Consider the following 24,700-nt stretch of genomic DNA (forward strand, 5'->3'; position numbering starts at 1 on the left):
ACATTTACCGCATTTATTGTTTGTATTTTAATTGGCGCTTAGATTTGTAATGTTGTTAATCGCCTTTATAGTTCGGTCGACAGCAACATGGCGTAGAGAATGCAGTTTGTATGGTCTCGAGTACAAGACAAATATTATCCCATTATGGAATAATCAGAGACAAAATTTGCCTGTGGTCAGAGTTTTTTAGGTATTTTTACATCATTTATTGTTTAAGAGAGATTAAGATGGCCGAGGTGCATTTGGCAAGAATATCAGACAACGGTGACTCGACCTCCAATGGACAATTCAGGTCCGGCGAAATCAATGGACCAGGAACCGAAGTTTCGCAAAACGACGAACCTTCAGAAGAGGTGAAATCAAAACCGCTCAAGTGTTGTGCTTCTGAAGAGGACACCAAGAGCTACAACGATGGGACAACTGAAAATGACGGTAACATTCTTGTGAATGGTTGCATAACTGACAATAATCAAGATTGTGCAAACGAAAGTACAGCTATGACCGATGTAAACAGTGCAGAACACATTGATGAACTCCATCGAGTGGAAGAGGGCATTGGAAGGGTAACAGACATGGAAGGTAGAGTTGGTGAGCTAGAACAGGGCGGGAAATTCCAACATTCAACCTCTGAACAAAATCAAAATGATGAACATTCAGCAGTGAGGACAACTGCACAGCACAATGAAGCGGCGAGAGATGTGGATGTAGTAGCAGAAGACATGTCAGGTCTCAGCCTCGATGAAGCCTCAACAAGCAAATCTAATGTATTGGGAGATAGTGATGAAAAGACAGGCATAGCTTATGTTGGCTATGAATCAGAAAAACAAATGCCAGACATTATGAGGCTGATAACAAAAGATCTCTCAGAACCCTATTCAATATATACCTACCGGTATTTTATACACAACTGGCCAGATTTGTGTTTTCTGGTAAGACGTCAACATGTTCTTTCACAATACATGGCACCAGCAAGGCATATTGTGCAAAATTTGAGACGTTCTAGACAGAGGGAGAATAGAATGGATCTCAAGTGAAATCATAGATCTGTCATTACAATGGGAAAATGGTTATCGGAAATTTTTTCTGAGACTCAGAAATTATTTATGCAAGAATTAGCAAAAATGGGACTTGTTATGACCAATTTCATGAAAGCCTTAAAAATCACATCTCAAAGGCTCTATTAGCTGCAGCCATGAATACAGGTGCAAAAGAAAAACAATTGTTGCAATTCCTGTCAGCAGCAGCCAATGTTGTACACATTAACCTATACTTTGTGATAAAAGAACAGTTGTGACAATCATTATTCTCCTGATGTGAAGTCAAATTCTCCATATATAGACTAAGTTATTTGGTGCACCTATGACATCCTTTGAACAGAAAAGAACATAAGCATTAGGGGAAGGCTGCATTAACTTGCATGGTACGTGAAACCTGAGTTCTTGCCTGACCAACTCGGGTGACAAACAGAAGACTTTTAATCCCCAAGGTGTGAATGTTCCATTGTTATGTTTATCTAATCCAGCTGGTGCTATTGTAGTGCCATTGTAGGAAAGGCAGGTCTGTGAAATTGATCCTCTAGGGAAGTCGGGTATTCCTAAGTTGATGGAGGTTTCCTGTAATGATTGTTTCCAGTAGCAAATTTTAGCTTAGAGTTACCATTTACAGAGAACATTGATGGTGGTTCTCACTGCATTTTGGTTGTAACATTTAATCATGGACAAAAATCAGTGAGCGATAAAGTTTTCAAAGATGTTGTGGAAGGGAATACAATTTCTTTTGTCCACCTCAATGTCAGAAAAGTTTCTTGATCGAGGTAATTTTTATCCTCAGGCAGTCTCAGCTCTTTCATAGAAAAACCTACTTATCAAACATTTCAAATATCTCTGCCAATGTGGATTTTTTTTCAAATTTTGAACTCTGTGCCTTGCTGAGTGTGATGTCTTTGAATTTGATTATTTTATCCTTTTTATCCTCATGTTTGAAATCAGGTTTTCTTGTAAAGTAATTTTATTGCAGGTGAAAGTTTTTTCCATCAATACCAGAAGCCTTTGAAGAACCTTGTCATGCATAAAAGGTCCTTCCTTCTTGCTGTCAAGCTAAGTTAATACCTGTCATCAATTTAATCTACTGACCAGCAGTTAAGGACTCAATGATCTTCTCAAATAATAAGAAAGAAAGTTTGAATGTTTAAGTGATGTTATAGCAAGCTATAGTATACAGCTATACATGACATGACATGCTATGGAACTGCATGTCATGATTCAAAGCTACGTAAAGCCATCTAGAAAATAAATATTGAGTAACCATTTATTAAATGTAGCCAATAGGAATGAAAACTTTGATGGATAAATTTCATTGTACAGTGCAATAATTGTGTAATATTTAATTGTATTATTGCAATTTCCTCAAAGATTTTCCAGCCACACGAACTTGAAAGTGGTGATTTCAAGTTTAATTGTCTGATAACCCTTCCACTTCACCTTCAAAATTTCCTGGTAACACATAGTTATGAGTAGTTTGGTTGGTAGTATAATAACATATTTCACAATTACAAGGTTAGTATGGTGCATAGACACAAGGGTATTATAATTTCTCAGGTTTTGTCTCTTACACTCCCAACCCTTTCAGTCCAACATCACAACATGACTGGGAATCAATGTTACACATAAATGTGTAGCACATATCGCACTGATGTGTGAATCACAAGATGAAACATTCTTGTACCCTTAAGATTAATTGGAAGAGCTTCAATATCATTTAACTTCTTGACGTGGGAATATTATATAAACTTTTTTCATTTTAATATATCTTATCAGAATAACTTCAGAAGACGGTAAGTTATACATGACTAGTTTCTTGACTTCACTCGGTTACATTGGCAAACAAATGTTTTATGACATTGTATTTTGTCAGTATTCTTGGCAGTATAAGAGAACACATGCAGTTATGTACTGTATGGATACCTGGAGGTGGGGTACCTGTGCCCAGGTTTTTCTAAACCATTCAAACTTAATCATGATACCAAAGGATACAAATTACTTAGCAATGCTTGCTAGGAGGAACACGCAATACTGGTTAAAACATTTCATTTTGTGAATTCAAGAACCACAAGGGCCCAAATCTTGCATAAGCATACAGATGTTCACATGTCATTGTGAATTTTAAAAGTTGCCAGCATTAGATTCTGGGTGCACATTTAATCCTTTAATAATGCCTTACAGGCAAGAAAAGTGACTATGCCAGACACCTATGTTATCACTGCATAATGTCATACAGATCGAATGTCTTTAGTTGTTTTGCCACCAGAAAGGTACATATTTCATAATTCATAAGCTTGAAACAAAAAACCATACATTGAATATACAGCATTTCACATTTAGCCTTGAAAAGGTAGTGTTGAGGAAAAAATGTTTGAAGCAGCTTTGACACCTTTTTTTGAAAATTTGTGTAATCTAAAGTAGTAATTAGGTAACGCATTACTATCTCATTGTCAAAGATATTCTGAAATTAGGTGTAGAGTATCTGATATTTTCTCTCAGTGAGCTTTATAAAGGTTTGATTCTCAAACCCTTGAGATTGTACAGTTGAATGTCTACAATGCAGTCTTAACCATCTTACCTTCTCCTTAATTCATTTTGTCATCTTGTGCGTAAGTGTCCAATGATCAATAATTTTTGTCTGATGTGGACTTTTACTAGATACGCTGCAAAGCTTGCCAAATATCTAACATTACCTTAGCAGAGAGGAGGGGTTTCATTTGGAAATTGCTTGCACAGTACTGTATATGAACATGTTTCAAAAGTTTTTCCGTAGAATCATATGTAATGCTGTATAGAGCAGATGATAAGTATTGTGGATAATTGGCATTATGTATCATATTAATATTCAGTGTTTCTATTGACACACTACCATTGCTGTATTTTCAAGTATATTGTTAGCAATGGGTTTACCGTTCAAGCAAAACAGGTGTTGGACTGTGAGGTTTATCATTGAGAAAGGGACAGGGTTAAGGTCAGTGATCTTCACTTAGGATGCAAATGCCGGAAGACACTTATAATTTACATAATGAACTCATTCTGACAAGATCTATTTGTTTGCTATTTTATTCAGGTTTCATACACTCAAAGTCACTTGAAATTCAAGGACTTTCAAGGACTTTTAGAGCAATTTTTAAATGACTTTTGAGGTTCAAAATACCATTGTCCAAGTATCATTTGTATAATATATCTTTTTTATATATCATTTTATGTATCATTTTCATGATATCATGACTGTTCATTTTGTCATTTTTGAAAACTGTAGGAGGATTCAATTCAATTTTCCAGGACTTAATTTAATTTTAAAGACATTTCTACTACTTTCCGGGAGGCTTTGAAATTTGAGGACTTTCCAGGAGTATACAGACCCTGTTTGTGATTTTGAACTTTGCCTTTTTGGGTCACAAGCAAACTGACTTGCCTTCACTATTTGTCCCATTTCTGTACATAAAGGTCTGACTTTGCTTCACAAAATTGAGTGATAAGACCAAACCACTTTGGTACAAGGTTAGGTGAATATGTTTGTGCAGATGAGCTGTAGTTTTATATATGATATAGTGCACAATCCAAGGTACTTGAATATTCTCTACTAATCAAGAGTCATTATCATGAGATTTGCATGCCTGAACAATATCATTGATACACTTCGCGTGAATCAATACCATCCTATCAAATTTCAAGCATTAGATGTAGTGGATATGCTTACAGGGAAATGTGAATTTTTTCATTGTATTAGCATTGCTGGTGTTCAAAGACTAAGAATCAATGTATATTTAATGTGAATTGTAAACGTGACAAAAATAACATAGTTTTACTGTTATTGAGCACATTTGTCATCATATCTATGGTCTAAGACATCTCTTTTCATATATTCTGTAGGCTATGGATAAGGACAAATGTGTGGGTGCTATAGTATGTAAATTAGATGTCCATAAGAAGATGGCTAAACGAGGGTATATAGCAATGTTGGCAGTGGATGAGAATTACAGAAGAAAACATATTGGTAAGGTTAACCTCATGTTTTTGTCCTTACATAACACTTGGCAATGGACTACAAATATTTCCTGTAAGAGTATCCAGAGGAAATGAAAACAATAGTGAAGTGTTCATTGTTGTCTTAAAATATATTGGAGAATTTGCTTTAGATTACAAGATGTATCATCCTAAGCAAGAAGTCCCCAATACATTGATATCACAATTGAAATTTTGATTTAAAGATTCTTTGTAATCAAGTCATACAGGTTAATGTCACTCATCCATGTGACATATAAGGCAAAGTGTTTTAGCAAAGAGACTAATCATTCAGATATTACAGTGTGGGAAGTCTTCATATCAGCTGCAATAAAGCAATCAAGACCAGTTTTTACATTTGAAAAGAAATGGGGAAAATATCAAAAACCAGACCTTAAGAATTGAAGAAGAAAATTTAGACCTCAGATCATGCATAACAGTAGTAATTGTCATACTCTACCTTAGTTGTCCGACAGGTGCGGTGTCACAGTGAAGTTTGGATTGTTTCCATGCAGTCTCAAGGACAGCAGACATTTATCCAAGCGTTTGTAGACAGGACACAGAAATGAGTTGTGACTTGTAATTTCTATTTTATTTTGTAGGGTCTAGTTTAGTAAGAAGAGCCATCTATGCTATGATTAATGGTAACTGTGATGAGGTGAGTACAGCCATGGATGTTGTCTCTGTAAAAGATCTCTTCTGTGTTTTATGAATGTACCTTTCCATTGTCTTAGCTTGTCATTAGACAATTTGTTTCTTTCATACAAAATTTTACTTACTGAGTATGCTTGCAATGTGAATTTTATATCATAGAGGACAGCTTTATTCTTCATTATTTGCTTTCATTGTAAGGTGAAAACTATCTTTTGCCCTTTATATGGTTCCAATACATTTTTAGAATGCATTTTCCCGGCATTTTTGTTCCAGTCCAACTGTCTGCTACTTTTATAAAGCTTATGATTGCTATAACGGGCAATGATGATCCTCAAAATGTAGGACAGCTCATTTTGATGCCAGTACATAATTTTTTTACTAAGCCCCATGTAAATTAGATCCAAATGACTCGTGATTGCTCAATGCTCATGACATTTCCATCTGTGACATTGCACACTGTGCGCACTGTTTGAAGGTGTTTGAAGGTGTAGCCTGAAAGACTCCCACTGTACAATAACATATTCCTTTGGGGTTTCTTGTTTCTCTCACCTATGAAACAGTGTGTGTGATTAACATGCTACTATCAAATGTGTAAAGTGGAATACTCTAACAGAGTTGTTCTCTCCAGTTTCTGTGTAAAAGGAATCTACGTTAGTGATTAAGGTAGTACATGCTTCGAAAGCGAAAGACTTAAAGTTTTGCTCAGACTTTCCCCAATGAAAGTTTCAACCATTCTCTTACCAAATCAACAATAAAAATCAGCAGTCACTGAACAAAGTTTGGTACTAGAGAAACAAATTACCTAATATTTACTGGTATCAGAATTCAAAATGGCTGCAATCCCTGTGTTGGAAAAATAAAATTGGGAAATGAAATGTTTGATTTTCAAAAAACTAAGATGGTGAAAATTTATGCTTACTTCAAGAGCTTTAGGATGAGCCCCCACAAGTGGTAGATCAGAAAAGAATTGTAAAAGTTTGAGAGTCTGAATATCTGTCTGAGGCGCATTCTACCCGAATGGAAAGGGATGTAACATCTACATTTGTGTTTGTATCTGACGTGTATTGATTGTGTGTATAATGATGTTTTCTCTCCTAGGTTGTCTTGGAAACAGAAATTACCAACAAAGCAGCCCTGCAGTTGTATGAGAATCTAGGTTTTGTCAGGGACAAGCGATTGTTCCGCTATTACTTAAATGGAGTTGATGCATTACGACTGAAACTTTGGCTCCGATAAGGCCATGTGATCATATGGCAATCTCATTTTTTGTAGATATACCTCGTTCTTGAATAAATAAAGTAGAAAGATGTTATAGATTTGTGCTAGTACATGTGAAATGAAAGTTGCCTTTTTTAAAAGTTCTATTTAATGTCATTTGCTAGAAAGGACTTGTGCCAATGATAATCGACAAGCATTACTGTAATTGAAAGTTCTGCACAAAAAAAAAGAAAAGAAAAGAAAAAAGAAAAACATACTCAAGTTTATTTATGGTGAAGTAATTGTATGTGAGATCTAAAATTCAGTGAAAAAAGTGAAGACTTTGTCCTGCTGCAATTGTATAATATATCGCGTCTGTCAATTCAGACAAGCACAAAACATGACTCTTATCATAAAATGTAATTATAAATTTGTGGCAATCGGTGATCAGCAAGTCACACATTGAATTCAACAGATCCAGTCGTGATTTTCTAGGAGTGCACCTTATTCCAGTATCGGCTGATTTTTTGTGAGTCTTTTTTATGATGATCATTGGAATGTTTTATTGGGAAATAAAAACATGACTTAAAAGAAATAAAAATGGCTCCCACTGAGTTTACACAATCATGCATTGGTATTAAGGCAAATAATTGAACTTTTTTTAGGGGAAAATAGATGAATGAATCAAGAGAACATAATTCTTGTAGTCTTCACCCTTCCAGGTATATTATCAAAACAAAAAAAAGATTCCTAGTGCAGATGAATAGCCTTTTCCCTTCAACAAAAGTTCAGAAGTGTGAAGTGTCCTACATGGAGGTTTTGCTCTAGGGTTTTTCCATAACCTGCAAATACAATGCATCTGCTAATTTGGATTGGACAGAACAATACAATGTGCATGGCTTTTGGACATTTGTTTGCTTGAACTGTATTTACAACCTACATTGAACAAAAAGCTAACAGTCAATACATACAACAGTGAGACCCATTGACTGCACAGAACTCAAACCTGAAGAAAACCTGCATAAGGGATTTCATTGTTTGCTCAAGCTTTCATCAAGCTAATTTTAAACCATTCTCTTTCAAAATCAAGAATAAAAACCAAGGGTCACCTTGCAAATTTTGGTGCTAGAGAAATAAATTCCCACTCTTTACTGATATTTGAAATTCAACATGGCTGCCATCCCTGTGTTTTCTCTAAGGGAGAAAATAAATTCCTGATTTTTCACAAAACTAAGGTGGTGTAAATATTTCTTAATTCATAAGCTTAAAAATGGACCCTGCAATTTGTAGACCAAAATAATACTGTAAAAATTTTAGAGTCCGAATACCTGTCCCTCAGGCACATTGCTTTGAGTGCTGTAATTTTTCCCACCAAAATTTCACTGTAACATTTTACCAATTTTTATGAATCTTTCTGTTATTTTTTGATAATTTTGGACTAAATGGACTTAACATTTCAATGGCTGCAATTCTTGACCAAAATTTTGGGAAAAATCTGAAAAAAAAACTTGTCTAGATCTGAAAAAAGTTGCTGGCTATGTCATATTCTATAAAGGCAACAAAAGTTTACTTTGGCACTCAAAGGGTTAAAGGAACATAAGCTGTAAATTGTACATAATGAAGGTATACTTGCCTTGCTTTGGCTATACAGCAAACAACATAGCTAAAGTACAAGGTCCTAAATGTTTTCACAAGTACACTGTACAATGCCAATTGAGTGGTAACATTGCCATAGAGTTACACAGCAGATCAAGTGCAATCAACTGATCAGCTACCTGTCCAGACAGACTTACCCCATGCTGGTTTACCATAATCAATGAATGTGTATGTGCCTTTGAAATGTGTTGTGATACCAACATGTCTGTCTCACACACTGAGTTGTGGTAGTAGTTTGAAATCCACTTCAGGTTTGGCAGACTACCTTCCCAAAGTAAGTAAGACTTGAGCATAGAAAATCGTTATTAGTGTTATCAGAAACAAACACTTTGAACAGTCAAATGTGACATTATTATTATACTTTATTGTCCTAAAAAAAGGATAATCACCTTACAGCTCAGAGGATAGAAATAACAACCAGACAGACATATAAAAACAAAAACAAAACAAAACACAGACTAAGTCAGCAAACACACGAAAAAATACACTTCAGAGATTGAGTCTCTTGATGGCTGTTGGAACAAAGCTCTTGCTGAACCTTAATTTGTTACATTTCAATGTAAATGTAACTCTATTGGTATACCCATAGACACAAAAAAGTTTAAAACTACCCCTGCACATATAGTATTTAGCTATTGTATGCCAGTAGTAACTCTTAAGTGATCAAACTACATTTTCTATTGATAACTAGCCGAAGGAAACCCACTGATACTCTAGGAAATTCAATGAGAACAATCATAAACCACGCACGAACCCGCTGCGAACGTGTAATAAACCGATCTCAAATATCCTTGAGTTTTCCAAGTTTTCATTGAACAAGACCCATCACAGACTGAAAACTGTTAGAAGTGTCAAAAGTGGCACCTAAATTCAAAAGTTTTAACATCACTTTAGATTTCCTGCAATTTTCAAAAATTAATCAAGCGACAGAGAAAGTAAGCTTAAAGATTACAACAACCAAATGTCGGCTATCGTTTGTTGTGCATTCAAGTAAATGGCCTCACTGGCATGCTTGTTTCTTGGATGATCACGATGTGAATGTGCACGAAATACCGCATTTTTGTACTTTTCCGGGGGTGCACCATTTTACGAGTGCAATACCCGTTTATTATTTAACGTATATTTAAAACACGTAGGCATAGTCCAAAGTAGTGAGCAACGATACTTCTGTACACTTTATCAGTTGGCATATTTACACGAACCAACTTTGGTTTATACAAACAAAATCATGAAAATAATGCATAAAATTCGCAGCTATTGGGGCTTTAATGTGAGGTTCAATGAACTTAACGTGTGGTTCATTGACCTTATGGTGTCCTCAAGTGACCTGACCTGTAAGTTGTATAATATGAAAGGAGCGTTTTTATGACCGGCTAGAACAAGGTAACAAGGCAGTATTGCTGTGTATGGGAGAGACTTTTTACACGGCATTCCTGCCACCAAAGAGCTATTTAGTAGTGTAGTTTCTGGACTCAGAACACCAAAATTTTACCGTAATATTTAAACCAATTTATTGTGTCTTCGTTGGCTGTGTGTTGGAATAAACTGGCCGAAATATTCAGGGTACAGTTTTGATGTTCTCTGTCCAGGAACTAAGCTGCTATGACAAACCCAGAGAAGCAAACGGTGTTTCCAATTGTAAAGAGCCAGTAGAACTTGGCCATCGTACTGATTGACAACATTTTAATATACTTTTTGTCAGGTTAGACGACTCGACATCACTTGGTACAGTCGCCGGAATCCCATAATGCTTTTCCAGTTTCCAGTCGTGAATTTTTGTTTCAAAATGCGTGTTGGTTACCGAAAAAAATTTCACTTTTCAATTTTTTTTTACGACCACCCAAAACCAATATCGGGGTTCACTGCCTGAAGGGTATGGGTTGCTCGACATGCCCCGATTCTCAGATCTGTTCCAGAAGTTGTATGTGTGGTGTAGAAGAGTGTCATCTTTACGCCATATTATCTTACATGTATTTTTGTTTCAAAATGCGTGTTGGTTACCGAAAAAAATTTCACTTTTCAATTTTTTTTTACGACCACCCAAAACCAATATCGGGGTTCACTGCCTGAAGGGTATGGGTTGCTCGACATGCCCCGATTCTCAGATCTGTTCCAGAAGTTGTATGTGTGGTGTAGAAGAGTGTCATCTTTACGCCATATTATCTTACATGTATTTGCTTAGACGATTTGAGACAGAAAACAAATTTGGAGTGTATGGTTTTGATAACAAGGAGGGCATATAAAACCATCATTGTAGGTGGAATTTTCGACATTTCATTGACATGTACAACTCCGGGCCACGAGGCATGAATTGTACAATTTGTCGATGAAACAAGCAAAACCGTTGTGATGATACCAAGTATACAAAACACTACAGAAACCCATTTTCAGCTGCATTTGTAATGCGTATCTGTTGCTTCCACGTTACCCTACTCTGAACACTCCACACACCTGTTGTTGCTATAATGAAAATGAAGCAATAGGGTGACCCTGAAAAACGCACTGTATCGTTTTCCTTCTGTTGTTGCTATAATGAAAATGAAGCAATAGGGTGACCCTGAAAAACGCACTGTATCGTTTTCCTTCTGAACTTTAATACTTCCCTTTTATGCCAATGTGTTAGGATAGGCCTATACTTCCGAAACCTGTATCTACCGATTTCAATCTCAGTTGATTCTCGCGTTTCACGTTGATTATACGTCACCGGCAACCGTAGCTAGGGATTTTTTTCAGTCATGAGGAAGCCGCCCGCTATGTATGAGAATTTCGCAGCTCGAAGTAGGATAGCTGCATCTGTGCGGAGTTTGCTAAAATCTTGTCAAAATAACTGTAAATGGATCAAGTGTAGAACAAATGAATTAGGAAAATGCTCATCGTCTTTATGAAAGTCTATGCAGTTATTTCAGAGACATAACCATGTAAAGTAAAAAAAAAAACCACATTTTTTGGCACCGCGTGTAATTTATAGCAAGGTATATATTATAAACACCTGTAGTGTAGCCCGGGAGTGTAGCCGGACGTACATATTCCTTTTGCTTCAGATACCTTGAACAGGAAGAGCGCCTCCAAAGTCAAAAATTACTCTTCTCTGCACTCTCTGCCAAGTCCCCAGTCTGTAAGCTTAACGTTCCAGTCGGAGATAAACCCATTCGTGCTTTACTTGTACCGTCTGAAGACTTTTTGTTTCCCATCCGTTGCATATGCAAGTCAAATAAACCCAATGGTATCCTCTGAAGTAGGCCTTAAATGCCTACGAAAAGCCTGGCCCTATGTGCGTCGCACGTGAGATTTAACAAACAATTCACGATAAACGGGCACCGCCGTTTATCACTTGTTCACCAAGACGATAGGTAAAATTATATATATATTATATATATATATATATATATATATATATATATATATATATATATATACACACACACACACACACACACACACACACACACACACACACACACACACACACACATATATATATATATATATATATATATATATATATATATATATATATATATATATATATATATATATTCACGATGTTTCATTGAGTCGAAGGATAACCTTCATACTTTCATGGAAATTACAAACTGCAATAAGAAGAAAAACAAAAATACCAATAGGCCTAACTCTCTCGTGCTAAAAGTGATTAACAAAAGTACGTGCATTGCGTGTTGAAATAACAAAATGTTTACAAAACGACAGCTGATCACCGAAAATGTATATTTTGTAATTCCCTCTTATACGAGAAATCCTCATCAAGGGTGTACTTTGATAGGAAGGAAGCCAATGGAATTACTGTAATATTACAAAGCTGGCTTTCTTCCGAACTTTCACGTTTTCTCCGGTACAGCACGTAAATTTAACAACTTTCTGACAAGACCGGCTAGTGATATTGTAATAAGCATCGCTACTCCTTCCGGAAATATTTCAACCCTTCATTTGTTTCGCTGACTGAACCGACATATACCATTAATTAGTTCACAAGCTTCCATTTTTATGAACAAACATCTGTAGGCTGTGTCGATCTTTGCCTATGATTTTTAGAGGCTCGGCATCGCAGAAAACTGCGCACAGCGTTTGTAACTAGGGGCGGTGGCTAATCAATGGAACAGCAGTAAATACATAGTTATCTGCAGGGCGGTGTAGCACAGACCGATTGATTGCTGTGGGTAGCTGGAGTCCATGTCGCATCACACAACTCGCTTGCAAGATTCGCGTCCGACCAACTCCATGGAAATAGATGGAAGGTAGTCTGTTGTGGACGTTAGTCATTTATTTATTTTGACGAAAGAGTGAATCCACTCTACATAAGATCTTAATTTGCAAGGTCAGTTTTTTAAAGAAAAAAAGAAATCACACTGACACAACATGGCGAGTACTACAGATGATCTGGAGAGACAAGATGAAGACGAAGTGTCATTTCTTCGCACGGTAAGTGAACGTATAGCGGTACGCATAACAATGATCACAGCGGCATATGCAGCATTCAACCGGTGTACGATTCGATCGGCACGATTTTCTTCAATGACCGTTTTGTTTTAAAGTGACGCCCGTCGTCGGAAGGAAACGCAGATGAAGCGTACACAGCGGTGACCGCTCGCTCGTATCGTGGAAAAAAGAATCATTCATGGAAGTGAACCGCGACTTGACTGAGCAATATTCAGTCTGTCTGAAACCATACTTAATCAGAGAAATATTTACGGCGGTTATGTCGGATAGGTTGCGCTATATCTTGCAGGGAATTAATATGCATCTTGGCGTTGTCTAGGGAGCTTGACAGGGAGATGAAACATACGTGGACGGTGTACAAGCAGAGGGAATGACTTGCCAAAGATGGCGGACATTCCGTGCATAGTTCGTCTCTGGTTGAGATGTTCTTCGAGATATGTATCGCAAGTCAAGCCATCTTTGAAATTAAAACCATGATAGCTAATAGAATATCTCGCTGTACCATTTTTTTCATCATTTCCCGACGTTGACTGAGTGCATTCGCGACCCTCCTGGTACGTCTCCCATGGATGACACGGGTTTTCATGGAGAAACAATTTACACATGATGCACGTTTATTGAAAAGTGAAACACACATGCTATCGCGAAGAAGACTTCCAAATCCGGTCACACTTCGTACAAGAGACAACAGGCTGACTTTGCTAAACAAAGGTTTCTCTTGAAACCCCTGTTTAAAAATGGTCATTGACACATGTGGAATACAATAACCTTCAAACCTTGGTAGATCATCATCATAAATGTATTAAATATACATGGGTACATGCGTTTTCTGTCACAGGGCAGTCCTATATATAGCAATACGGCACGCACTCAATAACATATGTTAGATTCACCAGGACCATGAATTGATGATATGGAGAGGCCATTGTAGGAGTTCCTGTTCAGATGCAACACGTTGAGAGCATAATGCCCAGTCCCAGTGCACAACTAGCTTGATATTTCACACTAATTAATTCTTTTGTTCTAGAACAAATGGCTGTACAAAAGATCTAAGGTCAATGCTCTGACCTCAGTTATAACAAAGAAAAAATGTCACCATATTGTATAATTTAGTAATTGATGGTAATATTTAACTATCTGTTGATTCCTCCAGATATAGGCTTTGAAAATTTCATCAGTGGGAATAAAGAACAAAAAAATTACATGTGCAATATAATGTACATATTTGTTCTCGTTTATATTTCAGTGATCAGCTGTTATTGATGATCATGCGTATATTACCTTGTAGAGATCTTGTTGTGTTTGGTTGTTTTTAAACGCTTCAATGACAGATTCACGTCAGCAGAGCAGTCAATGGCAAAATAGCTTTTCTTTGGACTGAAAATGTTTTGATATGCTAATAGTGTGTACACACATCTGTGATGTCATTCTCCCCATTGAAATTGAAACATTTATTTCAGTGATCAACATTAATATTTCCATATCTAGTTATGTCAAGAAGATGTGTCTGTAACTATAGAAGGCTGAGAGCAGCAGATTCTTGGACAAGTTGGTTCACTATATTGGCTAGGAAAAGAAGGTTTATAAGCAAAGATCTGTTTACTTGTGACTGTGTTGGTTCAAGCGATAGACATTGAGAATGCAAATAATTATACACAACTGTTGTTTACGGATTCCTCTGGATATTGTCACAGTGCTGGCTTAAAAGGTGATTCAGCCTGTTCATTGGCCACCTGTGCCCTCCAGTGAGAAGGCTAGTTAAAAGGAATGCATTATGGGATGAGAAATGTGAAGTTGTCATATGGGTCTCGTGTGCTGCATCCAGAACGTCAACGTTGTTGTTTACTCTTCTGCATTTACAGTGGGTTGTCCTTACTCTTGTCTACAATACACATGTGAACGATTTTTAAACTATCCCTTTTACCATAATAGTTTGGCCTAAAGCCCAGTGTTTTCAATGGTGATTGTGGACCAGTTTACAGGAAACTGGGGGTGAACAGGTTATGTCTGTCAGCATACTGCTACATATATAATTCCCCGTTACATATTTGAATCAAAAATTGTTCTTGATGCGATGAACAGGTTGTGTGGTTCAGGAAAGACGATATACCTATTTCTGTACAGAAAAGCTATAGAGTACCCGATAGATATTATTAGACATGAAAGAGACTTGTCAAAATGGAAATGGTTACCAAGGAAACAGCAGAGTTTGTTTTAGGATTGACTGAACGATCGATTATTGCACAACTTATCAACTGATAAAACTGATCGATAAATAAGCTACAGCAATTCTTTATCTGCTGCATATGAATATTTTTTCTCAATATCAGTCAGCATATTAATTCATAAATCAGGAGACAACTGATTCTTTGGAATCAATTTACAAATAGCATATTATGAAATCAATGAAAATTCATAATATTATATAGTTTAATGCTTTCCTGTCGTGATGTGATCTGAAGTGATCGTAAAGGAGTAGAATTAATAGATAAGTTGATATATTCGTTTGCGTTAATTTGACCTTCATGGTACATTGTTGCTTAGTCTTGCAAGATGTACAGTGTTCTGCATTCCTGTGATTCAACTCAACACACATCTTTCGATGGTTGCCATGGAAATACCATTTCATTGCACAGCATTTCACGCTCAACACCATTGCAGTTGTTAATGTTCAATGAAAAGCCCTAAGCTTGGAATGATAGGGGAAAAGCATATGGAGCATAAAAGAAACCAATTTGACCTGTTTTCTAGAACAGCTGTTGCCGCCCAACCATTCTGGGCCAGACATCCCCCGAATGGTAACATCTGTAATCATTCAGAAGGTAATGATAAACTCCACACACAGTTTAGCTAATGATCATACTCTCAGAACACATGTCTGTGTTAGCTAAAGAACAGCCAATCAAACAACATGTACTAAACAGCTGGGAAAGTTTGCTACAGTAATACACCAGTCCCGATTGGATGAAGACTCAATAAGCTTGATCGCTATAACTGTTTAAATCATTCAAGTGGAATGAAGGTTCACCAAGGCTATCAAATGAGTAAATATTTACTGATTAAGAAAATGCATCCATTTATATTAGATATTTCATTGGTATCATCAAATACAGTTACAAATTTTCACCATGAAAATTTTATGAATTCGATGAGTGAAACTTTCCAATATTCTTTACTTCAAAGTTTTATCTTTTTCCCATTTGAAAAGTATGAGCCATGGTCAAAATTATGATTTACGTATTTTATGATTAAGCGAAGTCTGTATCAAGGAAATAATTTTCTTCATAAAAACCTGTGAAGAGAGGATTTCATAGAGAGGCTAAATATTAAACTGGCTTCCTGCAATCTGAAAATCTATATGATATATTTGGAGGAAAAAAATGACCATTTTTATATGCATAGTGCATTTGAGAACCAGACCCTCTTTGTACAAGGGCTTAAATTTTATATTACTGTGTTGTGAAGATAAAAATTCAGAGATATGTAACATGCTGAATATATGAATTATCAAGTATCCAGTTCAAAGCTGTCTCAATATGTTACCCTTGTGACCATTGATACTGAATCAGACTATTGCGAGATTTATGACAGATTATGTAAATCATGAATTATCTGCAATTCTGTGTGTCCACCAGTTTTGAACTATATCACAGTGCAAAGGACAACAATAGTGATGACAGGAGAAGTTGTGTGAATTCTCAGAAAGATGTTTTAAAATGGTTTTGTCACTTGGAAAGTATTGAAATTGAATTGTTTTAAATTACATCATTTGGTTTAGAACTCAAAATGTGTCAAATGTTTGGAAGTATAAACTAGACCTATTAAAGGGACATAAGCTGTAATTTGTGGGAAGTTTTTCAGTATTCTGCTTCTGTATATCAACTACCGTGTCTGACCCTAATCCGTTTGTCATGCTGAATTTCAGAAATTTCGAGTATTTTTTTTTTGTCAACACAGCTTGTATATGTGTAGTTATCATTGTTTATTGTTTACAAATGAATTCTAGTCCGGACTTGAATACAATTTTCAACAATAACAATGGAGATTATACTCATATAGGTTGTGCTGATATGCTAAATACTTGACATTAAATTACGGTTTAGGGATTCAATGCAGAAAGTGTAGGGAAACCACAAAACAAAAGTTCTGAAAAAATCAAAAGATACAGCTTATGGAGCTTTAATAGATAAAGTTACTTTGTCATTTTTTCTCCTAAGATAAAAAAAAATTGCAAATAAAACAAAAACAAACAAACAAAAAGAAAACATAGAAAACGTTTGTTTCTTTTGAGACTGTATAGTGGCTTATAGCAGCAGAAATACCTTTGTCTTTATTGGTTGAATTCAAATTTAAATACGTCGCAGAAATAAACAAAAAAACATTGTAGGTATCATGATGTCTAAATGAAAAGAAAAATATTCAATGATGTAATGTTTGTAGATTTGGTAGTGAGTTCTTAGGTAGCTTGCAGTTTGGTGTGGGTAGAACCAAAATTCAGTTTTTATACAATACAGAATTCACCGATCATTGGTTTGTGATTAACAAGCTTGACTGTAGAGATGCTGTTACTATGGGAACAAAACCTTTCCACAAGTATGAAATTTGCGGATTGAATAGTTATACTTAGGTGAATGAAACTAACCTACATTACTAATAAGTAGACAAATTTACCAAATGCCAATAATCCGTAAAATAGTAAAATTTTATCCCAATGCAAATAGTAAGAACAATTTTTAATGTATAAAAGAATTGTAATAGGAAGACCAATCACCATATTGAAACTAGAGAGCTTTTAAAGCCTGCTTTTCTGTCTGTCCACCATGATTTCAAGCACACAAGATCTAGATATGTACATCTACGTGATATTGAGAGAACTGATATTGGATGTGCAAGTTTGTTCATTACAGATGATGTCAGTTTGATATTAGAGTGTTTAGCATTGTATCAAATATACTAATGGAAATATTATGTTCAAAATGTGAGGATTATGCAGCAGACATCATACATGTGCAAAAACATGGGGACTTTTAGCCTTTGACTAATTATCAACTTAGCATTGTTGTCGATCCTCATTACAGCATAATCGTCTACACTCTTAGGTATCTCTGAAAAGCCAGAGCCTGAAATGATGTATTATTGAAGTACATGTATCATAAAATAATCTTATAATGCAGTTAAGATGATACAACGTATTGTATTTTTTTAGTTCCATTTTTGACATTTGTGAGAGCACGGTCACTTTGTGGAGTGACTATGGTGAGATAGTCTGCAATCCCAATTTATCTGTAGCACATCAACTATACGTTAGGTTCCGATGATATAAAATTTTCATAAAAAAGAAGTGCGTCATTCATGACGCCTGTCCATAAAAAGTTTTATGAAGTGACATTCTGATGCTCACTGACAGTCAGACCGGTATTAAGTATCGTCCTTGTTTGTGATTGCTTGTCAGCACCAAATATAAAATGCTGCACAACATGCTGGTAAATGGCTTAAAGTAAGCTCATCCAATCTGAGGGACAATGCCCGGGGCATTTAGTGTCACATGCACAAAACATAGTGTAATAATGTTACTATATTTACATCTTGCTTTTGTAAGCTCTGTTATAGGGTGTGAACCATAGATTACCAGTCCTCATTCTGTTTTGATAGCGTGGAAGAGCTGCAGACATGAAATCTTTTTTGAAAAACACTAATGCAAACTTTCCGTTCATGTGTTACATGAAATATTTATACTCTGGAACTGCTTATTCATTGTTCATTGAATTATCAGTCTTTCCCACTCGATCAAGTTGATACGTGACAATTCTCTGATAGAGCTTTCCAGTTTTATATATAAAGCCACATACATGTAAAGCCAACATCTCAGTAGATTTTATAACTTCTTTTTTGGTATGCAAAAAGAAACTCCTGGAATTTTCATTTTCTTTTAAATTGACAGTATCAAAATTTTCGATACCTAAATATTTGGGGAACAAAGTTAAAATAACCTTCCACTTGTGACTTCTGTGACAATGGTGGCTGCATATGTGATGTAATGATTTGAATGAAATGCCTATTTTATCTTGCAAAGAAGCTTCTCTTTATTCCAATAAAAAAGACAACGAGCAAAGAAAAAATGTGATTTTCATTTGTGATATGTTTTCAGAATAAACAATTGGTAATCTTTAAAAAGTGAAAGTGTTTTGCTTGCACACAAGTACAAAGAAATGTTTTAAAGTATACAGGATCAAGACTTAATTTTCCGTTTTATCAAAAACCTTTAATTAAGGTAGTTCGCGCCTTGAAAGTGAAAGACTTGAACTTTTGCTCAAACTTTCCTCGAGTAATCTTTCAACTATTCTCTTTCAAAATAAAGAATGAAAATTGGGGTCACTGTGCAAATTTTGGTACAAGGGAAACAAATAACTCGAGATTTACCGATATTTAAAATTCAAAATGGCTGCCATCCCCGTGTTAAGCTATGAAGAAAAATAAAATTTTCCAATTTAAAAAAAACTAAGCAGACAAAAAGTTTTCATACACCAAGAGCTTTAAAATGAACCCCCACAAATGGTATATCAGAAAAAAATTTTAAAAAAGTTTGACAGTCCAAATTTGTGTCCCCAACGTGCGTTCTACCTTGAGTCCACTGAGAAACATGTCAGTCTTGTTTGGGTTACTGTTACTGTATTAACCCTTTGAGCGCCAAAGTAAATTTTTATTGCCTTTCTAAAATATAACCAAGTAATTTTTTGGGTCAGATTTTTGCCAAAATTTTGATAAAACATTTTAGCCAATGACATGTGATGTCCATTTGGTCCAAAATTATAAAAAAAATATGAAAAATTCTTATAAATTGATAAAATGTTGCACCAAACTTTTGGTGGGAAAGGGTTAAACTTATGTTGCTCTTGTTAAATGCAGAAATGGAGAATTACTATGGAAATTAAAATGAAAACTTGTCATCGAAATCTGGAACCCTGGTAATTATGTAATAAAAGCAACCGTTTTCATGGTGAAAATGGTCAGCTTGTCTCTAATGTTTGTCAGTTTTCAAGCTGTGTAAAATTAAACATCATGGTTAATGTGTGGTAATGTATGCGACTACCTTATGCAACTAGATCATGGATAGAAAGAGCATGAAGAATATTCAAAACAGGCTTGCATGCAAAATTCGAATATACACTTAGTATGTAAGTGGTGATGAAAGAGGATGCTAAATAATTTGTTAATGGACAACAAAACACTGGATGGCATAAGACTAAACTGGTGTAGAAATAATATTGCATATCATTGATTGGTGCGAAATCAAAACAGGATGGTGTAGATACAATGGATGTAGAGTGAAATGCACAGGATGATTGAAGGTTGGATGGTGCAGGTCATATAAAACAGAATCGCACAGGATTGCATGTGAATGAAAACAGGATAGTGAATGATATCATGGGGTCAGAGTGAAACAGGATGTTGTAGGACTGCGCGGTTGTTACAAATGAAACGGGATGGCTCAGGAATTTTTGGTGCAGACTTCAAAGGATCATCATGGGGCAGGGTTTGTGGATGAGAAGTAAAAACAGGATGGTACAGGATTTGCTGATGCACATGAACCAGGATGGTTCTTAATTTGTTGGAGTAGAATAAAAAAGAATGAGTTTGTGTGCGGTTGCAACAAGTGGAAACTGGAATAAAGTTGCTTAGGATTAGTGTGTGAGGGTGGCCCTAGGATTGTTATAATTACATAATGAAGGAGCTAAAGTATGGTACAGGATTGATGCCATACTGAATATTCAGTTGTGGAAGAGTGGTGTTTGCAGACAGCAATATGTTATTTCGTGATCACTGGTAGTTCCATTCTGAAAGACTCTTTTGGAATTTTAAAACCTTAAAACACAATATTGTTTGGCAAGTATTACTATCCAATGGACCAAATTGAAGTAAAATAAAATAAGAGTACTCAGGCAGACATGATGTACATGCATTATTGACTTAACAAAGATGTCTTGTAGTCTCTTTAATATTTGTATCAGGAATAGGGTTGTATCATGAATGATTGCCTTGGCTCCTTTCAGATAGTTGAAGTGGATGACAAATTGATTGTTTGTAAGTACTTGCAACAAAGTACAAACAAAATGAAATGTTAATGACTGCACAGGGTCGATTGATGTTAATTGCTCTCTGCTTCGGAGATCTTCAAGCACAATCCTTGTGTGGTGGCTGCTTATATGTCCAAAATAAAGTGAAATGTGATGGCTTTGAGTCGTTTTGAAATCGCACTGATCATGATCGTGACAAAGGCATGCATCAGTGCATGCAACAGATTGGTCTGTGCCCAAGCACCATGAAGTAGAAACCATGGTCAATCCATTTGTCAAATTGTAACTCTTACCAACCCTGCCTGTGCACCAACAAACAATTCTTTTGTGTGAAGTTATAAATACGGAGCTACATTTTCACTTTAGAACTCTGTCTTATACACAGTCTTGTTGGCCCATTGTAATATTATTCTCTGGTTTTGTGACCTAATCAGCAAATAAATTTCTCAGACTTTGGAAATGCAGTAACATCCCCTTACCCAACGTAAGGCAAATATTAGTATATTGTTATACTCTGAGGTTAGGTTATATCTGATACATTTGTCTTTTAAAGAAGTTCAGAGCAGCAAATCACAGAATTTCACAAACGTGTATAAGAATTCCTTCACTTTCAGCGAGATTTTTAACTGCCTTGCAAACCCAAGTACTGTACTCATAACAGGTTCAGAGAGAATTCATAAATACTTTGTAGGTTGGATCACATACCATCTCCAAGTCAATGGATTTTGCTTACTTGTCAAGTTTTGTGCCATGCGGTGCCTGATAGAGTTTAAAATGCTTGAAACCTAGTGAGTCAGCTTTCTTGTAATTCCATTGTTGTTTAAATTGCATAATTCTTGGACCTTTATTTCTGCTCAACTGCGATATACTACATTGTACGAGCCAAGGTTGTGTATATTGTCGGAAACTCTTCTTTACAATGCCAGGATAATCACCTGCTTCTGTAAGTGCTTTGTAAACTCTCAAAGATCCCGGATTCCATACCATTGTTGAATTCGTGTGGAAGCACCTGTTTTGTGCTGTCACCTGGAATGTCATAAATTGTAACATGATTTGGATGGCAGACAGTTTAAAAATTTGTTTAATGGGTGAAGAAAATATTTCAGCATTTTGCTAATGCTCAACTAGAATGTAAAAGGGAAAATCACTTCCAAGGGTCGGAAGAAAGTCGCAGGTCACATGCTTTTCTTAAAGGCTGCTGTTACTAAAGTATGCAGTCAAAACATTGGATTTTAAAAATGCATAATATGCTATCTTTGTATTTGAACCTGATTTGTGTACCAGAATACCATGAATTAATTTGTGTCATGTACATCTCTAAATAAGATCAGAATTTAAGTTACTGATCAGTGATTGGAAACCTGTCTAAGTGTGCATCAAAATTAAACGTAAAGTGTGATGTTGGTAACTCAAAACGTTTCAGTGATGGTTTGAGTCTTTTACGTTTTGAAAGTAAGGAGATTTTCCCTGGCATATTTGAAAATTCAAACCATGTTATTCTTCAGCAGCCATCGACTGTACACCCTAAATAAAAGTTTTGCAGATTTAATGGTAATCTGCAGTGTCAATTCATCCACCTAAACAAAAAGTACAGGTGTCGCTGTGCATGCATTGATTTCCTAGATTAGTCAGCAAGTCAACAATAGCCGCCAACATCCAAGACTCTTCTGTTTGTTTGTTTGTCCTTCTGTTACTCCAGACTAACATTCAACCTTTCTACGCAGCTTGTCAGTTCTTTTTCCAATGCAGCCTGCAGCATTGCATGCTGCAACAGAGCGTTCCAATCTTACATCACTGCATCAGAAATGTTCGCCAACAGCTGGCAACATTACAGCAGTATGGCAACTATGTAGAATCTAAAAATGTGGGGCCCTCCTGTGATGTGGAGGCATGACTCTGAGTTCAAAAAGTGAACAGCATTTTAAATGTTTGAAAAATAACGGAAGTTTGTCTCTGATGTGGTGATTGACATCCAAGCTTTGTCTTTAAGTTTTGAAGTGAACTGTTGCGTATAAAGTGTATGATCATGGCATCAAAGTACATGATCATTGCAGTTCAATAATATATTAAACTTAAGTAGAGCTTATTCTGTCTGTGTATAGACACAGTTGTTTTATTCAATCATTCATGCATTATTAAAAGTTCAGTGAATGAAACTGTTTTCGATTGTAAATTTTGTCTAAAATATTTATCAAGATGATGTGTAATAAAATGTGATAGGACAGTGGGAATAACGGCCCTGATGAGAATGGAGTGATGATTCAGAAGTTATTCTGTGGTGGATATCATACCATTTCATTACATGGAATGTTTGTACATTGTCTGAAACAGTGCAAGGTATTCCGATTTATCTGGGCCTCTCTCCTACATAAAGGTCTGCTGCATGCACCCAGCAGGGAAACCGTTAGAAATGTGGAGGCTAAGAATGTGACATGAATTTTTACCACATATTAATGAACCATGATGATGAAACGCAAAGCTAGAAGCATCTGTATTCATAATGACAAGTGGGAGAGTGATACACTTCAGGCATCTTTGTCATCTTTGTACACTAGACAAGTTGTTTTATTACTTTTTGTAGGCATATATCTATTGATCAGTCACCATCTATATCTTTTTTCCTGGCCTACAAGTCACAGAAAACTTGCTCATTACTGAATCCAATCTGCTTTCCTCTCTTTTATCACGTAGCGCTTCTTAGCCATCCTTCATCTATCCCATAATAATCAAGCAGATCACCTGAGGTGCTGTTATCCCACAATCCGTGATAATGTATTTATTTTTTGAAAAAGTTGTAAAGTCATTTCTCTCTTCCCGTCCATCTCCATCCATCTTCATGATTCCTGTACTCATATTCAGACACAGTGACTATGATGGTAGTCACAGTAGTGACCTTTGACCTTGTGGTAATATTCATACAAAACACAATTTTCTTCATAGGATACTTTCCTGTTATTGACGGTTTATAATCTAGCTTGTACCGGTATGGGACTACAAGTGTGTACTTCAGATCAGTTTAGGCTATCAATCTCTGTTTTGCACTCTGCCTCCTATCCATGTGAAGTAAACAGTTATTTTAATACATAATAATGATATCAAGTTTAAGCTATCAAAGAGATGAGGTATTCTCTGGATCTGTTTTCAAATTCTGCTCTTCTTCAAATAATTTGAGTCATTTTGTGATTTGCAGTTTTGCTCAACCTGTTGCTTAAAGGCTACTTTGATATGCATAGATTATGGTACCACATTACTCTGTTTTGATGTTTGTCACTGTGTTTTTGCCCATGACTTCATCACATCCACACTCCTTAATGGAAGCAATTCAAGGGCATAATTCTACTGTACTTGAAAACAGACAAATGTTCGGTTGTTCAGATTTTCATATCTCAAATTGAAAAGTGAAAGTGTAGTTAACATCTAGGAGATAGGAATGCAAATGTCAGACCATGAAATATGAATGAATTATGACAAAACAGGGGTTGAAAAAATTTTTTCCAGGTCAAGTTCTAGCAGCCTTGTCATAATGTCTTCTGTCTGTTCTGTGATGAATTCTCTCTTCTCATTCAAGTTTACAAAAGCAGTCACCCTACTGGCATTTAAAGCTGCACTGAATAT

At 35.9% G+C, this 24,700-nt stretch overlaps 2 protein-coding genes across 29 annotated transcripts in view; both read left to right on the top strand.

The window, feature by feature from the left end:
- The first annotated feature begins 53 nt into the window (after positions 1–53).
- Positions 54–7,500, top strand: LOC139149281 (N-alpha-acetyltransferase 30-like). Its single transcript, XM_070720934.1, has 4 exons — positions 54–929; positions 4,917–5,040; positions 5,651–5,706; positions 6,801–7,500. The coding sequence occupies exons 1-4, from the start codon at positions 111–113 to the stop codon at positions 6,936–6,938; spliced, it is 1,137 nt and encodes a 378-aa protein (XP_070577035.1). The 5' UTR covers positions 54–110; the 3' UTR covers positions 6,939–7,500.
- Positions 7,501–12,703: 5,203 nt separating this feature from the next.
- LOC139149298 (ryanodine receptor 2-like) overlaps positions 12,704–24,700 on the top strand; it is a 146,668-nt gene continuing 134,671 nt past the window's right edge. For 23 of the 28 annotated variants that reach the window (XM_070720959.1, XM_070720956.1, XM_070720957.1 and 20 more), the window contains exon 1: positions 12,717–12,992. In XM_070720959.1, coding sequence (XP_070577060.1) covers positions 12,930–12,992 — 63 coding nt within the window. In that variant the 5' untranslated portion in view covers positions 12,717–12,929. Of the gene's footprint in view, positions 12,993–24,700 lie in introns of all 28 variants that reach the window. The other 5 variants (XM_070720971.1, XM_070720983.1, XM_070720985.1 and 2 more) reach the window with 2 other exon arrangements.

This window comes from Ptychodera flava, chromosome 14, assembly GCF_041260155.1.
Source record: "Ptychodera flava strain L36383 chromosome 14, AS_Pfla_20210202, whole genome shotgun sequence".
NCBI classification, from domain to species: Eukaryota; Metazoa; Hemichordata; class Enteropneusta; family Ptychoderidae; genus Ptychodera; species Ptychodera flava.